Raw genomic sequence first — 18,029 nt, forward strand, 5'->3', positions numbered from 1 at the left:
ACGGGAGTAAATGCAGCCTCAACAAGTTGTGATATTGGTGCTAGTGCGAGTACAACTAATCCAACCCAAGAGCCACCGGCGGTGGTGATCCATGGCCCTATGGAAAGTGGAGTATCTGTGCCAACAGAAACCCTTGCAGTAGTGGTTACCAATGAGAAAAATACAGTGGAAAATCCTGTCCCAACTGTAGCAGTGGAGAATGATGTCCATCTTATGGAGCAAGTGACCATTGGATCTGAACTGGTGCTGTTCCAGGACCAACAAAACAATGTGCCACCCACAAGCATTTTTGTAGGATCCCCTGGTGAACAGCTGAGTACCAGTAACTCTGTTGAGATCCTAACAAATGATGACTCAGACCAGATCCAGATAACATCAGAAGCTCTTGTGGTGAGGCAGAGATGGGCAGACCTTGTAGAGGATAATGCCACCACCATGTCGGCAGATGTGCCAAAGAAAAAAGTGTGAAGAAAGAAAGTTGAAGTGCATCTCCCGGATCCTACTTCACATCCTTCTACCAGGTCACAAAGCCAAGTTGATCAACCCCTTATCCAATGAAGATTATTTATTGGAATATAAGAGGTGCTAGGAAAGATAAGGGTATTGATCAACTTAAGGAGCTCCTTTAGTCTCATAGTCTCGATTTAGTATGCCTTGTTGAACCTCTTATTAGACCTCAGCTGGACTTCCTGTCCATAAAGGGCATTATCAATAAATATCATGGTGTTTGCTTACACAATGACAATCCTGCCCGAATTGGGAACATTTGGGTTTTTCACAAAGCTGAGCTAAATGTTACCCTCATCAGTTCCCCAGATAAACAAATTACTGTTTTAGTAGATGATGTTTTTGTAACTTTTGCCCATGCCAATTGTTCTCTGGTGCACAGACGTAGGCTTTGGGACCAGCTCGTACTGATGAATAATGGCAGTCCATGGCTCTTAGTAGGAGACTTCAACGTTGTTCTTAGATATGAGGAAAGAAAAGGCACCAATCTTCCTAATAGAGCAGCAATGCAGGAGTTTAACTCTTTTGTTAATGCATGTAATCTTATTGAAGCTAATTTCAAAGGGTTAAAGTTTTCTTGGTGTAATAACAGAAGGGGACCGCTTAGAGTCTTATCGAAACTAGATAGAGTCTTATTTAATGATGCTTGGAACCTGAAATTTTTTGGTTGGAAGTACTTAGTGGGGGCTAGACAAGCCACGGACCACTCCCCTATCGTTGGGAGCTCTCCTAGCATCCCCAAGCCTACTAATGCGCCTTTAGATTTCTCAAAGTCTGGCTCACGCACCCTTCTTTCATGGAACTAGTCACCCACAGCTGGAACCAAGGTGTTGAAGGAGGCCCCCTACAGAGAGCAATGAGGAAGCTTCAGAGATTAAAAAAAGATATCAAAAAATGGAACTACGAAGTTTTTGGGAATGTTGATATTACCATTAGAAAGGCACAGGAAGCTTTAATAAGTGCTCAGTTACTGGTAGAAGACACTGATAATGAATCGCTCATTTCTCAAGTGATTCTTAAGGAAGTGGAACTAGACATTGCAAGGGATAACATAGCAAATGTACTGAAACAGAAAAGCCGAATCAAAACAGATGAGGAAGGGGACATAAATTTTGAATACTTCCACAACCTATACAAGCTTCGACAGGGAGCATCTTTGATCACTGAACTTCAAACAGAGGCGGGGACTCTTATGAATGATCAGGATCAAATTAAACAATACATTGTCCAGTTCTACAAAGACAAATTCAAAGCAGCCCCATCCTCCATGATGATCAACTTATGGGTCTAATCCCTAGACTCATAACTCAGGAGGATAACTATAGCCTCTCAAAAACTTCAGATTATATGGAAATTTAACAAACTATCTTTAGCATGAATGCTAATAGCTCCCCTGGTCCCGACGGCTTCCAAGGGCACTTCTATATCAATTGCTGGAGTATTATTAAGATTGACATTTTCATGGCAATTCAATCTTTCTTCATCAACAAGATCCTCCCTAGCGGCCTTAACTCTAATTTTATCACTCTCATTCCAAAAGAGAAAAGTGTTCGCAAACTCAGTCACCAAACTTAGTCTGCATGGGTAACTTTCTCTTCAAGATCATCACCAAACTTATGCAAAGGAGGTTGAATGCGATTGCTGATAAAATTATAACAAAGGAGCAAGTGGGTTTTGTTCCGGGCAGATGCTCCCAATCTAGTATTGCCTTGGCTTCTGAACTAATGAATGAGCTTGAACTCAAAAGATATGGAGGTAATATTGCTATGAAGATCGATATTTTTCAAGCCTATGATACCATGTCATGGGAATTCCTTTTTAAAGTCCTAACTGCTTTGGGCTTCTCACAAGGATGGATGCAGTGCCTTCACTCTATTTTTCACTCGACACAAATCTCCATTATGGTAAATGGAGGACCGTTTGGTTTCTTTCATATGGAGAGAGGTTTGAAACAAGGCGACCCTCTCTCCCCTCTCCTTTTTGCAATTGTTGAAGACGTTCTGAGCAGATGATTAACTGATCTCACAGTAAAGAAAATGCTCAAGCCTATGGTATCTCTGAGAGGATGTCTAGCTCCTAACCACTTGTTTTTTGCTGACGATATTATAATTTTCGCAAATGGCCATATTAGAGGTATCCGTCATCTCAATTATCTTCTTGAGAGATATCAAGAGTCCTCTGGCCAATTCATGAATAAAGCGAAATGCAAGATTTTCTTTGGTGCTTCCTCTCATCTCAGAAAGGTTAGATTATGCAAGAACTTCATATCTCTAAGGGCTTTTTACCAGAATAATACCTTGGAGTTTTTTTAACCCAGGGAAGAGTCACTAATTCCATTATCTATCCTGTTCTGGATAAGATAAAGAAGAAGCTATCTAGTTGGAAGGGTCGTATGTTGTCTTTCCAGGGAAGATGCATTTTAATCAAGTATGTCATCAATAGCATTCCCATATACAAATGGCCATCTCAGTTGATCAAAGAACCAGAGACATGTATCCGAAATTTTTTGTGGACTGGGGATGCATCCAAAAAACGAGCAACGACTCTCAGTTGGGATAAAGTCTGTAAACCCTGCTCTGAAGGTGGACTTGGAATTAGGAGATTAAAAGGCATCAATGAAGCAATGTTGATGAGGCTAGACTGGAAGTTCTTAAGTGAATCAGACGATTTTGCAACATTCATGCAACATAAGTACAGAAACAATCGGGGTGACCTCATAGAGTACTACAAAATGTCCTCTGTTTGGGGTGGCATTAAGGCGGCACTTTCGGAGATTATACCTAGAAGTTAACGTAGAACCATAGGATTCAATTCAATTCAGTGTATATTTACTTGATTCAATTATAAAGTGATTACAATTGTTTATATAGAGTTTACAAGAAAGGAAACAACAAAATTCGGTGACTTTGAGAAACACGGGGCGTGGGTCGCACCCTGTTTAGGCTAGAGAAGCAGGCGCAGTCGCTACTTCACTCTCTTGGACATCCCGAACATCCGAGCTGGTCGCTTCTATACACACTTTGACACGGGCCCGTGTCGCCTCTATACACGTAAAGCGTAATACAACTTTTTACACTCCCCCTCAAGTTGGGGCATAGATGTCAATCATGCCCAACTTGTCAATCGAAATAATCAAACACCTTGTGGGATACACCTTTGGTAAGAACATCGACTAATTGCTCCTCGAGAGATTACAAACGGGAAAGCGAATAACCTTTCTGTCAAGATTTTCTTTAATAAAATGACGATCAACCTCCACATGCTTTGTCCTATCATGCCGAACCTGGATTATGTGCAATTTGAATGGCGGTTTTATTATCACATCAGAAATCCATAGGCTTTGGAAGTTCAAGCCTAATTCCATCAAGACGATTTAATCCATAACAATTCACATACCCCCCACATGCCATACCTCAAATTTTCTACGACTTTCGATCCGCAACAACTTTTTCGCTTCTTACTACGCCAAGTGACAAGATTTCCACCGACAAAGCGTGAAATATCCCGATGTAGACCGTCTCCATGTTAATCTGCATCTGTGTATCCAACAATATCCAATGCATCATACTTTCCAAATAGTAAACCTTTGCCAGGTGCCTTTTTCAAATACTTTAGTATACGAAAGACTGCATCCATATGTTCTTCACTAGGACAATGCATAAATTGACTAACCACACTCACAGCATAAGCAATATCAGGTCTAGTATGAGATAGATAGATTAACCTTCCTACAAGACGCTAATACCTGCTTTTATCAGTAGGAACTTGGTCAGAATGAATGGCGAGTCCGTGATTCATCTCAATGGGTGTCTCCATCGGTTTGCAATCAAATATCCCAATTTCAGCAAGCAAATCAAGGACATACTTCCTCTGTGAGAGTGAAATCCCTTTTTAGACCTTGCAACTTCAATACCCATAAAATACTTCAGTTGTCCTAGATCCTTCATTTCAAATTCCTTTGACAAATACTTCTGCAATTCATTTATTTTCTCTGGATCATCTCCTGTAACGATCATATCATCAACATACACAATTAGAGCTGTAATCTTACCATCCTTGTGCTTGATAAACAATGTATGGTCAGAATTGCTTTGTTTGTACCCAAAACTTTCATCGATTGTGTAAGTCTTCCAAACCAAGCTCTTGGAGACTGTTTTAGGCCATACAAAGCCTTCTTCAGTTTACACACCTTCCCAACATCTTTGGGATGGTTCTTCACACCTGGAGGCATATCCATGTATACTTCCTCCTCCAAGTTCCCATTCAGGAATGCATTCTTCACATCAAGCTGGTGCAAGGGCCAATCTCTATTTGCTGCAAGTGAAATTAAAATCCGGACTGTATACAATTTAAATTGGAGTTGTCTTGGTTGGTTGAGAATTGATTGTAGGGGATGGGACTGAGTGTTGTGAAGTGGGGAAGCTCTTGTAGAAGCCATTAATGGCAGAGATTTACAGATCTAGGTTGATGAAGAGTTTGATTTAATGCTTATAGGTTTTTGACTTTTATTAAAGTTGTAGGGGTTTTCTTAAGGAGAAAAATCGGTGGGTTAAAAGGAGGAGGTGTGTGGAGGCTTGACGATGGCCGATTAGTGGGGGCTGGTGGTGGAGGAGAAGCTGCTGGCGCTGGAGGTGAGGAATCGAGATTGGAGGGTATTGAAATGTTGGGTTTTTATGGGGTTGCAAAACCGAGTTGGTTCGGTTTGGGTTGGAGTGACGAGTAGTGGCTGGTGGTGGCCGGAATTTGCAGTGGAGGCTGCTGATGGAGAAGACGACTTGGTCGGACTTGGACTTGGGCTTGGGTCGGGACCAAGTGGGTCGGTTTTGTTTAGGCCCGTTTCTATTTTTGTTGTTGGGCCCGATTCTATTTTGTTTAGTGATGGGCCGATATTCTATTTTGTTGTTGGGCCCCATTTCACTATCCAAGTTTTTGCTTTCATAAGCCGTTCCTCCCTGAATTCTTCAGCAGGCAACTGACTCTTTTCCTTTTCAACCATGGTTATCTGCTTGGTGGTTTCCCAGTCATAATTCTGAGGCCACAGGAAGCTACACACGGCATGAATAGCACCACCTGTAAGTATATAGACTAGGTTTCCTGCAAGCATTGGCGCATTCCTGCCTGTTGTGTCAAGATTTATTCGGCCATACTCTATCCTTGTTACTGTTAACCATGTTATAATTCCTAAGATACAACCAATAATGGTCCCAAGTATTGCTCCTATTGAGTTAGCCTTCCTCCACAGAAGCATGAAAACAATAGGAATAACAGCCGAACCAATAAAAACTCCCATGGCTAGATACATCCAACCCAGTGAAACTCCAGCCTTGTTAAGTATCACCGCCAGCACACCCATGAAACATCCAAAGCCTAGAATAACCCCTCTGGAGACCTTGAGAATTTGCTTTCCACTTGCATCTGGATTGATATATGTTCGGTACACATCATATGTGTTGGAATCTTCATGTGTATTTCAAATACTTGTGTGTTAGTCCCACATTGATGAACCACCACTAGCTAGCGAGGTATTTGAGGTGAACCTGAAGCAGGAAATGAAAAGTGGTACAAAGCTTTTGTGTTAGGAGGGAGGACTCACCCAAATAAACAGAATACGATTAACTCCGACCGAACCAAAACTTTAATGCAAGAGGCTTACCTCGGCTAGTGGGTAGTGGATCATCAATAGTTTAAACACGATTCTGCTGCCGCTATATCGACTAAGATAGAAGTCGCAAGCTTTAGGGTAGTCTATTCTAGTGCAAAGAAGACCTGTTAACCATTGAATCCGTGAGGAAGACGCCATGTAGCCTTTCTCGCACCATTGGAAGCGGGAACAAGCCTTGGTTATTACATGTTCCATTCCTTGTCTTCTATAAGTTTCTTTTATCCTGCATACAACAATCTTAAGGAAAGAACAAGATGTCTACACCGTTGACACCACGCATCAAAAGAAACTTCGAGTCATGGAAGTAACTTCGTCTATGAGAGATTCTCAGTACTTCTCTACAATGCTAGCGAACTTACCTAATGTGTCAAAGATTGAATCCTTCAACGGTTCCCACTTCAACCGATGGAGAGAAAGGGTGTTCAAGCCCTAGATGTACTCAACTATGCAAAGTATCTCATCGATAGTTGACCCATGGAGGGTTCTAATGATTTCAAAGAAATCAAGCCGCTTGGCTCAATCGAATAAGGTATGTCGTCATGCTATTTCGAAAGTACCTTGTCAATGAGATTTTTGATATTTATTGTTCAAATAAGAATGCACATGATATATGGGAGAGTTTGAACAAGAAATACATAATAGAGGATGCCGGTACTAAATATGCTATGGAAATTTTCTAAAGTTCCATATGAGAGAGGATAGAGATGTAACGCCTCAAATCCATGATTTTCAATGCTGATTAATGATTTGAAAACCGAGGGTATTAATTTAACCAATCCTTGTTGCTGGATGTTTGATTGAGAAACTCCCCAGTCTTGGAAACACTATAAAAATAGTATGAAGATAAGCGTATTTTTGATTGACTTTCGGAGGATGTGATCATTCACATTCACAGAGGAAAAGAACAAGACTTCGGGATGAGGTGTTGTCTAAGGAATTTCATTCTAAAGCCAATATCATTGAAGGTAATCCCAAAAAATCTAACAAAACCTCTAAGAAGCGAAGTCCAACAAAAAAAATAAGAATTTCAAGGTCAAAGGCACTTCTTTTAAAAAGGAGTTGGTAATCGGCAATGGAAATTGTTATGTTTGTGGTAAACCCGACATAGGGCCAGTGCACAAGAAAGACATCGATGATCCTCCCAATGCTAATCTAGTTGAGGGAGATGATATTGTTGCTGCTTCGGTCACAAGTGTTCATAGCCACGGGAAGAGGAACCGGGTACTAGATTTCGTGCCACCCGCCACGCCTGTGGTGATGTTGAAGCCTTCTCGATTACATACTAGTGAAAGATGAAAAGGTCTATATGGGTGACTCTAGGTCTATTCCCCATTGAGGGAACAGCAAGGTTCTTCCTAAGGTTAACTTCGTGGAAAACCCTTTCACTTAGTAATGTTCTTCATGTTCCCGAGATTCTAGATAACTGATTTTATGTCCCTACTGGGGATTTTGGGCCAAGGTGACTTTTGAGAGTGACAAGTTTGTTTGACAAAGAATGAGGGTTTTGTTGGTAAAGGTTATTGTAATAACAGTGGTCTTTTCATGTTGAATGTATTTGACAACATTATTATTAATAAGAATGAATCGCTCACCTTTTATTTGTTGACTCTTTTAATATATGGCATTAGACTAGGACATGTGAATGTTCAAGATATGAAAAGGATGAAAGCATGTGGTTTATTGTCTAAATTTCTGATTTTTCTGAGACTAAAGCCAACGAAGAAACCCAGTAGAATCGCGGTCTAGAGATAAAAACCGGATTACTAACTCTTATTCATAATGGATTTGGGTGAATCCAAAAAGTACCATGTCTAGAGGGGAAGTTTTATTATATTACATTCATAGATGACTTTCTAGGTACACCATGGTATATTTACTTAGACACCAGGCGGTGAGATGTTTCTCAAGTACAAAGTCAAGTTGAAAACCAAAAAGAAGATTAAGAGACTTGGTCCGATAGGGGTGGAGAATATGAGTCTAACCCCTTCCGTGACTTTTTGACAAGAATGGCATTATTCATGAGACTACTCCACCATACTCTCCCCGAAGTCGAATGGAGTAGCCGAACGGAAAAAGTAACACTAAAAGAGATGATGAATGCTATGCTTGTAAGTTCGAGCTTCCCTGAACTTTGGGGAAGCAATCCTATGCCATATACGTAATAGGATACCCAACAAGAAAACAGGGAATAAGACACCATATGAGTTATGGAAAGGTCATGTACCTACTCCGACATATTTAAAAATGTGGGGTGTCTTGCAAAACTGCCTTGTGAAAACCTTTTGTTGATTGTATGTTCATTGGTTATGCTCATAATAGTGTTTGCATATAGATTTTTAGTAGTAAAATCTGATAATAACCTTGTCGATGCTAACACTATTATAGAGAGTAAAAATTGATTTCTTTGAGAATTTGTTTTCCTTTGAAAATTGGCATCGGAGAGGTTGGTATCCTAGTGAACAACAATCAACAGAAATTTTTCAACAAGAAATTCGGAAGAGTAAAAGAGATGGAAATCCACCAATTTTGGTGATGACTTTTACACATTTCTTCTTGATGATGACGGACGATAATGAGGAGTTCTCGAGATGCACCTTTCTGGAAGGATGCTATACACTCGAGAACTAGATTCGATTATAGCTAATCACACATGGGAGATAGTTGATCTACCTCCTGGGGTGAAACCTATACGTTACAAGTGGATCTTCAAAAAGAAATTGAAACTAGATGGTTCCATTGAGAAATACAAGGCTAGACTTGTAGTCAAGGGATTCTCTAAAAAAGGCATTGACTATTTTGATACTTATGCCCCGTGAACTAGGATTTCTTCTATAAGAGTTCTAATGGCTCTAGCTGCTATTCATAATTTATTTATTCATCAAATGGATGTAAAAACCGCATTTTTGAATGGTGATCTTGATGAAGAAATATATATGATGGAAAACGATAGTACCGGGAATGAGCATAAGGTACGCAAGTTAGTTAAGTCTTTTATACTGGTTGAAACAAGCCAAAACAATGGCATGAAAAAAAGTTTGACAAAGTTGTCATGATGTCTAATGGATATCACATAAATGATGCCGATAAATGTATTTACTTTAAATCTTTTAATGTGAATACATATGTGATTATCCGCCTATATGTGGATGACATGTTAATCATGAGTCCTAGCCTTGATGTTGTGAGAAACACCAAGATGTTTTATCCTCCCAATTTGAAATGAAGGATTTGGGAGAAGCCGATTGGATTCTTGGAATCAAAATCATTGATGGCTATACGCTTTCACAAGAGCATTATGTTGAGAAGTTTTGAAGAAGTTTAACTTTTATGATAGTAAGCCCATTATTACACCTTATGAGGCAAATAGTGAACTTTAAAAATGCTCAACATGGTGTTTTTGGGCCTAGATATGCCCAAATTATTGGTAGTCTCATGTACTTGATGAATTGCACTAGACCCGACATTGCTTATGCAGTTAGACTTAAGCAGATACACTCATTGTCCTAGTCGAACATTCGAGCGCGTTAGAGAGATTAGCCAAGTACTTTGAGAGGAACAATGAATTACGGCATAAGGTTTAGACAAACTCCACCCGTGATGAGGTTATTGTGATGCAAACCGATATCCGATTCTCATGATATCAAGTCCACTAGTGGTTATATTTTCACCCTAAAGTGGAGGTGCGTCGCTTTGGAAATCTTCTAAGCAGACCTTGATAGCTCGCTCAACCATGGAGTCCGAGCTTATTGCTTTAGATAAAGCAACTAGGTCGGCTTTTGGCAGATCTTCCTATTGGTACAAAACCGCCTTTGGTTTGCATCTATTTGGCCGCAATAGCAAAGGCAAAGAGCAAATTTTAATGGGTGGCATATTCGCCCGAGACTTCCTATAAAGCTACTTTGGAACTGGAGTCGCGGGCTCTAGATTATGTGAGGTCGAGTTAATTTTGGTCGATCCTCCGACAAAGCCACTTAACAGAGACAAGTGGTTGATTTCGAGGGGATGGGACCAGATAGAGGGTTATCGACGGCAACCCCACCTATGTGATTGGAGATCCCATGAAGTAGGTTCAAAGGGAAAACAAGTCACCTAGTCGCCTCGGTATGCTATTGTCTTTATTTGAGACGCCCCACCCTATGACTAGATAGCATTTTTGTATACTTTGTATAACTTGAATAGCAATGAGAACAAGGATGAGTTATTTTACTCTTTAATGGAATCCATAGTCCTTGAGATAGTGTATTTTAACCGCTATGTACACTTGATGGTACGGAATGTAGAACTGGTCGGTTCTTATGGGTATGAGGCAAATACTCTCTAGAGCATTCACTTAACACAGGCCAAAAATAAAACTAACGCATATATAATGAAGGATAAATGTGGGTGCATGTCCTCTATATTTTACTACAAGGGAATGTTGGTTCAAAGATTTTTAATCCACCACTTTACGCATTATAAGACATGTTACCCTATGAGGTTCAAGCCCCAAAAAGCACCAAAGATCTTATGCATTGTTTTTTCGATTCCTCCGGCATTTCGTTAACCCATTTCTTTTTGTAATATCCTATTCCAAAATAGTGGGGACTATAAGTATTTTGAAATAGTGGGGATTGTTGGAATCTTCATGTATTTCAAATACTTGTGTGTTGTTTAGTCCCACATTGATGAACCATCACTAGCTAGTGAGGTATTTGAGGTGAACCTCTAGCATAATAATGCGCGTCTTGTGGTACAAAGGCTTTTGTGTTAGAGGGAGGACTCACCCAAAACCAGCCTTCCTCCAAAGACCGAAGCATGAAAACAATAGGAATAACAGTTAGACCAGTGGGTAGTGGATCATCAATAGCCTAAACCGGCTGGAGTTCCACTCCCATGGAGAGACCGAATTAGAGAGGTGTCCTTCTCCATCTATGATTCGATCATACCTCTATATAAAAATACCGTGTTCATTTAGGGGATTGAAGAACGTAGAGAGAGAGGACGCAGCCGCCGCCGCTATATCGACTAAGATAGAAGTCCAAGCCGCCGCTAGTAAACAACCACTATCCCTTCATCTCACCAACCCGAATCCGTGAGAAACAGATAAGTCTATCATTGCTTTCTTTATTCTCTTCTTGTCGGCCGAGAGAGTTATATTGTCATTTCTAGAGGGTAGTCTATTCTAGTGCAAAGTTTTTTAACCATTTGCATCTGGATTCTCGCATATGAAGGGTACAAATCTTTCATAAGGACACAGTTGGTTATTACATGTTATTCTGTCCTTGTCTTCTATAAGTTTCTTTTATCTGCATACAACAATATGTGCACAGAGAGGAAACTGCTATTAGCTCAGAGGAACCTGCAGATGTCACAGCCCTGAAGAAAGGAAAGAAAAAGTTAAAAGTTCCATGTGATTGTCACTTCTACACTATATAAACAGAATACGATTAACTCATGACTTGTCAAAACTTTAATGCAAGAGATTACCTCTGCTTGAAATAGTTAATAGTGGAAACACGATACAAAAAAAGAAGAAAGAAAGTCATCAGGACTTACATAAACAACATAGTGAGAAGAAGAATAGACCCTCCCTTGCCCATCAAAGCTGTAGCTGTAGCAGGAGGAACAAGTCCACGGGCGGCCTCACTTGCTGTTATGGGAAGATCAAGAGCAAGTGCACCTAAACCCAATGATGTTGCCAGAGAGAAGGGAACAGCAAACCAAACCAGCCCGCCCAGCAGGTATCCTTTGTGAGTTGACGAAGGTCTAGCAGCTATAGCACTAACCCAATACCCCTAAAATATCAAAAGATGTTAAGAATATAAAATGCAATTAGTTTCATCGCCTTCATCAGTGACAGTATTTCAGAAACAATGCTTCCTTAAATGTGATGAGCCATGTTTCGACAACAGGAGACTGTCGTGATATCTAGTCAATGACTTTGGTTATCGTGCTGAGACACGTTTTGTTATCATCCAGATACAATCATTTTTTTTTTCTTCTGAAATTTTTATTCCAGATAGTTACTAGAGAAATACAGCAAGCCTAGAAAAACCTTGAAGAGAATATTTGAAAAATCCAATAACGCATAGCAAATAAAACTTACATTGTCCACAAAGACAGTACCAAAGTTGCCAACAATGTTGATTAGTCCAAAAACAAGACCACCAGAACTCAACATTGTTAAGTAAGACCCTTTGTAGTTCCCACTTACAGGCCCGCAGGATTGGCCATTATGTGAAAGCGGTTCTTGGCATATTCTTGATTTGCTTGCAACCTCCAATAGACGATCATATACGACTCTTGGGCTACCAAGTTTGCTACTTGATGTGTAGACTAGATAGACAAATATGACCAGAACCAGATGCACTGAAAGAAGATAAATCAAGACTGAAGTTAGATACGTAAGTCAGACGGTGCAAAACAGAGACATGTACAGATTCAAGGACTTCACTATAACATCATTTCGGAAATGAAGTATTAAACAAGTACTGAAGGTCATGTTTACTTACCAACAACAGAATGGATGTAGCTTGCCAAAAAAGTGGCCTTAAGTCCCCCTGCTAATGCGTACACTATTACACCAAGAGGTATCAGAAAACTTGCCGCATAGATGTTCACCCCTGTAAGATCATTTACGACAGCAGAACCACCAAGAAGAAGCATTGCTGTGACAATGATGTTTGTCAAGAAGCAGAAGCAGAGGAAGACAACATGAGCAGAAGCTCCCCATCTGTAGAAGATCACAACAAGGAAATTCTTTCAGTTAAAAGATTTGATACAGTACATGTTATCCAATAGCAGTTCGGTATGTAGCCTAAAAGTTTTTTACAAAATATACATTAGCTATAAACGAAACATTAGAAGCTCGAATGTAGGTTGAGCTATTGATGTTAGTGTTTGATTGAGTGGTAATTGAGTAATGATTGATGTATCAATGTATGAACATAATAGAGTTATCATTGCCATTTTCAACAATCCAGAATAGCAAAACAATAAAAACAGAGTGGACAGTGTATACATATGAACAGAGTAGACTTTTATCTAAATGTAATTCATAGCTGATTAGTACCATGCTCCAGAAATGTTATACTAATATGAAAATTGTGTAGACACAATGAAATATTATTTTACCTAGCTCGAACGATCTCACAGACAGTATGGGCATGAAGAGCTTTCCTTCTTTATATATATATAATAGCAGTCCCTTTTCCTGCTCTCTGAGGGTGTCCACGTAGGCTAATTTTAAGTACCCTTTTTACTCACGAGAAATCAGGATGGATTAAGAAAAAAGTGGAGAAAAAACTGGCCGAACCACTTAAAAAGTAAAGTGGAGAAAAAAACTGCGATAGATGTCTCCCACTTAAAATGGAAACCCCACCTCAAAAACCCACGACTGTTCCCAAAAAAAAAGAAAAACCCACGACTAAAATTAAAAACAACTCTTGAGATTCTCTACCCAGACGAACCAAATTGTTAATCTGAGACGTGTGGAACCCTATGTTCCGTATCTTCCTCCCACAAATCACCAGAAGCCCGAATCGTCATATGTCGTCCTGTTCAAGGGTTTATGCACCAGTGTGGTTTGTACCAATTAGAGTTGGGTTTAAGGTGGGGAATACACAAAGGTTTTAGTAGTTGGTGCTGGTGGATTGGGTTGTGAGCTTTTAAAGGATTTGGCTTTATCTGGCTTTACTAATCTTCATGTTATTGATATGGATACTATTGAAGTTACTAATCTCAATCGTCAGTTTCTCTTCAGGTTTACTATTTTATCTTTCGAATACGTTTATTTCCTAATTTCAAGAAGTGACTTTTCATAGGGGGAAAAAAAAAATAGTCTTTATACATTGTGGCCTCCTTAGTAAGTGATTGTCTACGGGTAAGGAGTATGGAAAATGATAGTCAAGTAAGAAAAGTTGAGTAATAACCACTATGGGCGTGGAACTTGGAACGTTGTCATGAAACAAAGAAGAATAGAATATGATAAGTAGAGGGAAGAGATCTGTTTGAAAGAGTCTTAGGCTTAAAGTACACTGTTAGATAGTTAGACACTTATGTCGTGCTTTTGACCATGATGCTAGGATAATTGTGTTTTCTGTTTCATGTGTACTCTGTACTTACTGCTTACGATTTAGTAGAAGGTTTTCTTTGATTACGGGTGTTGGTGGTGTAGGCTCCAAGATGTTGGAAAGCCGAAAGCCGAGGTTGCAGCCAAGCATGTGATGGAAAGAGTTAGTGGAGTGAACATTGTACCACATTTTTGCCGAATTGAAGATAAGGATCTTGACTTCTACCGTGAATTCAATATCATTGCTCTTGGTTTGGATTCCATTGAGGCGCGGAGCTACATAAACTGACATAAGAACCTCTGCGATTCTTATCCATTGCTTGGATTCTCTTCCCATAACTTTCTCTCTCTTCTTTGGACAAACACAGGCAGGTTAGCCGAATTTTTATTGTTATTTTTTATTTTTATTTTTCATTTTTCATTTTTTTCCCAGTGAAATCCATCTTCAGATAATGGGTTGGTTTATTCCATGTCCATCTTTGTTTTTTTGAAGTGGAAAGCCTAGATAGTTCAACACAAAATTGCAATAGTATTATGGAAAGTTGTCATTCTGTTTAAAGTCATGGTTCTTCAGTGGTCATGTGCTTTCTTTGTCACAATGCTTGATCTTGATGTACTTAATCTTTTAAGTTTTGAAATAGGTATATCCATCTTGAGAGAGGGCTTGGAGTCATGCCATGGAGAAAAAGACAGGTTGCCGATGGGCCAAATGCACGCCAAGGCACCTTATTGGTAGACCGAGGAAGGCAGTCAAGTGGGCTACTCTTTTGCTGATTTATGTGGCACCCAGGGGGATTCGGAACATCACTAGAAGTTGAGGTATGTTGGTTCTTCATTTGGTTTTAGTTTTCACTTTTTGTTTTAATCCATTTTAGTTCATTTGATAACAATTGTAAAATTTTCGTACTTTCTTCTCCAAATTTTAGCTTTTCAAAACACCAATTTTTTTTGGCAAAGCAATCACCTCCATGAAACAATAAAGCTTCTATCGCATGTTGATTTCATTTCACTCGGAACCCAAAAGCTTCCCTTCTCTCATTCTCACAACACCGAGAAAATTATTTAGAAAACAATCTCCTCGGACTCAATCCTTTCTTGCTGAAGTTCCTTTGATCTCCTCGGGATTTCGATGCTATTTTTTAATTATAAGTTACCATTTTAAAATGCAATATAGTGTGTTTGGTTTTATCTTTTCTGTTATCCCCAAGTACATTAATTCCACGTGTTCTTTGATATTGCAGAAGATTCTTCATCCTCACCCATTGAGATGAAATCAATATCGATCAAGGTACAAGGATTTTTTTTTCTTTAGTGGTTTAATACTTTAGACAATATAGATTCCTATATAGTTTGTGCCATCTTCTTATTTTCAAATGTTCTATTAATGATTAAAAAAAACATGATTCTAATCTCTAGATTAATGTTGTATTGCTTTTATTGAATCGTTCTTTGTTTCAAAATTATTTAGAAAACAATCTCCCGGACTCAATCCTTTTTCTTGTGAAGTTCCTTTGATCTCCTCGGGATTTCGATGCTATTTTTTAATTATAAGTTACCATTTTAAAATGCAATATAGTGTGTTTGGTTTTATCTTTTCTGTTATCCCCAAGTACATTAATTCCACGTGTTCTTTGATATTGCAGAAGATTCTTCATCCTCACCCATTGAGATGAAATCAATATCGATCAAGGTACAAGGTTTTTTTTTTTCTTTAGTGGTTTAATACTTTAGACAATATAGATTCCTATATAGTTTGTGCCATCTTCTTATTTTCAAATGTTTTATTAATGATAAAAAAAAAACATGATTCTAATCTCTAGATTAATGTTGTATTGCTTTTATTGAATCGTGCTTTGTTTGTTTTGTCATTTGGGGTTTTACTGTTTGATTTTATCTCGGAGTTAGTATGAAATCATTAGTTCAAATGTTAATACTTTTATTTCTAAGACGCATTTTACTAATTGTCTAATTGACATGGTATCTTTCTATGGCAAATGCTTTTTGTTCACCGGGATTCATTAGTTCAAATGTTAATACTTTTATTTCTAAGACGGATTTTACTAATTGTCTAATTGACATGGTATCTTTCTATGGCAAATGCTTTTTGTTCACCGGGATAATGATTTTGACTTCAAGTAAAGATGCTCTCTAAACAAGACCATATTTTAGTATTCAAAATATTCATTTCTATTGTACTGTTGAAGTACAATGTATGGCAAATTCACATCTTATCCCAAATGTGAGGTATTACACTGTTAATATTCTATTGGTGACCATTCCAATTGTACCAGAGGTCCACTGAGCTAATATAGACTTACTTAGACAAATGTTGATATATTGGCTAAGCCATAGTTCTGCTACACAAAATGTTTATTTTAACCAAAGGATTTTGGGTTTTCAAGATAAGGTCAAAGTTTATTTTAACCAAAGGATTTTGGGTTTTCAAGATAAGGTCAGGAAAGTTGTTCAGGGGAGAAAATTTACTAATTCACCGGATAATTGACGGTTCTTTTTAGAAAAAATAAGTGATTAAGCACAGACAAAGTTTAAGTTTTGGAAGTTTAGTCTTTTGGTTTACTTACCAAGAGTTGGGGATTCAACCTACTTGGACCGGTTGGATGTGCGAGGCGAGTAGTGTAACATTACGCTCGCGCATCTCAACCCAACTTCGAGATTGAAGTTCCAATTTTTGACGACCAAGAGTTGGGGATTCAACCTACTTGGACCGGTTGGATGTGCGAGGCGAGTAGTGTAACATCATGCTCGCGCATCTCAACCCAACTTGGAGGTTGAAGTTCCAATCTTTGACGACCAAGAGTTGGGGAGTCAACCTACTTGGACTGGTTAGATGATGCGAGGTAGTAGTAGTGTTACATCACGCTCACAAGATCTCAACCCAACTTGGAGGTTGAAGTTCCAATCTTTGGCGACCAAGAGTTGGGGAGTCAACTTACTTGGACCGGTTGGATGTGCTTGAGGCGAGTAGTGTAACATCACGCCGCAAGATCTCAACCCAACTTGGGGTTGAAGTTCCAATCTTTTTCTTTCTGAACACTTTCCAAGCTTATACGTATTTTGTATAATTAATCATTAGTTAATTAGTTAAGTGTACCACTCCCCTCATATCCTCTGTTCTCATAAACAACGTAGGACACCAATTGAATTGTAGAATTCTTAGAATGTATAAAGCCCAGACAAAGTTTAAGTTTTGGAAGTTTAGTCTTTTGGTTTACTTACCAAGAGTTGGGGATTCAACCTACTTGGACCGGTTGGATGTGCGAGGCGAGTAGTGTAACATCACGCTCGCGCATCTCAACCTAACTTGGAGATTGAAGTTCCAATTTTTGACGACCAAGAGTTTGGGAGTCAACCTACTTGGACCGGTTGGATGTGCGAGGCGAGTAGTGTAACATCACGCTCGCGCATCTCAGCCCAACTTGGAGGTTGAAGTTCCAATCTTTGACGACCAAGAGTTGGGGAGTCAACCTACTTAGACCGGTTGGATGTGCGAGGCAAGTAGTGTAACATCACGCTCGCGCATCTCAACCCAACTTGGAGGTTGAAGTTCCAATCTTTGACGACCAAGAGTTGGGGGTCAACCTACTTGGACCGGTTGGATGTGCGAGGCGAGTAGTGTAACATCACGGTCGCGCATCTCAACCCAACTTGGGGGTGGAAGTTCCAATCTTTCTTTGACGAACACTTTCCAAGCTTATACGTATTTTGTATAATTAATCATTAGTTAATTAGCTAAGCGTAGTTAATTTTCATGTTTACCGCTTTCATAGTTTTAAGCTCACCCACCCCTAC

At 39.2% G+C, this 18,029-nt stretch overlaps 1 protein-coding gene across 1 annotated transcript; it reads right to left on the reverse strand.

The window, feature by feature from the left end:
• Positions 1 to 5,398: 5,398 nt before the first annotated feature.
• LOC147512717 (urea-proton symporter DUR3-like) lies at positions 5,399 to 12,991 on the reverse strand. The gene is made up of 6 exons (XM_086598780.1): positions 12,981 to 12,991; positions 12,661 to 12,881; positions 12,255 to 12,517; positions 11,705 to 11,943; positions 11,463 to 11,524; positions 5,399 to 5,964 (listed from the first exon to the last, which is right to left on the reverse strand). Exons 1-6 carry the CDS (start codon positions 12,989 to 12,991, stop codon positions 5,399 to 5,401), a joined length of 1,362 nt encoding a protein of 453 aa, XP_086454906.1.
• Between the last annotated feature and the right edge of the window lie 5,038 nt (positions 12,992 to 18,029).

The sequence above is a fragment of the Coptis chinensis genome, chromosome 3, assembly GCF_015680905.1.
Source record: "Coptis chinensis isolate HL-2020 chromosome 3, ASM1568090v1, whole genome shotgun sequence".
NCBI classification, from domain to species: domain Eukaryota; kingdom Viridiplantae; phylum Streptophyta; class Magnoliopsida; order Ranunculales; family Ranunculaceae; genus Coptis; species Coptis chinensis.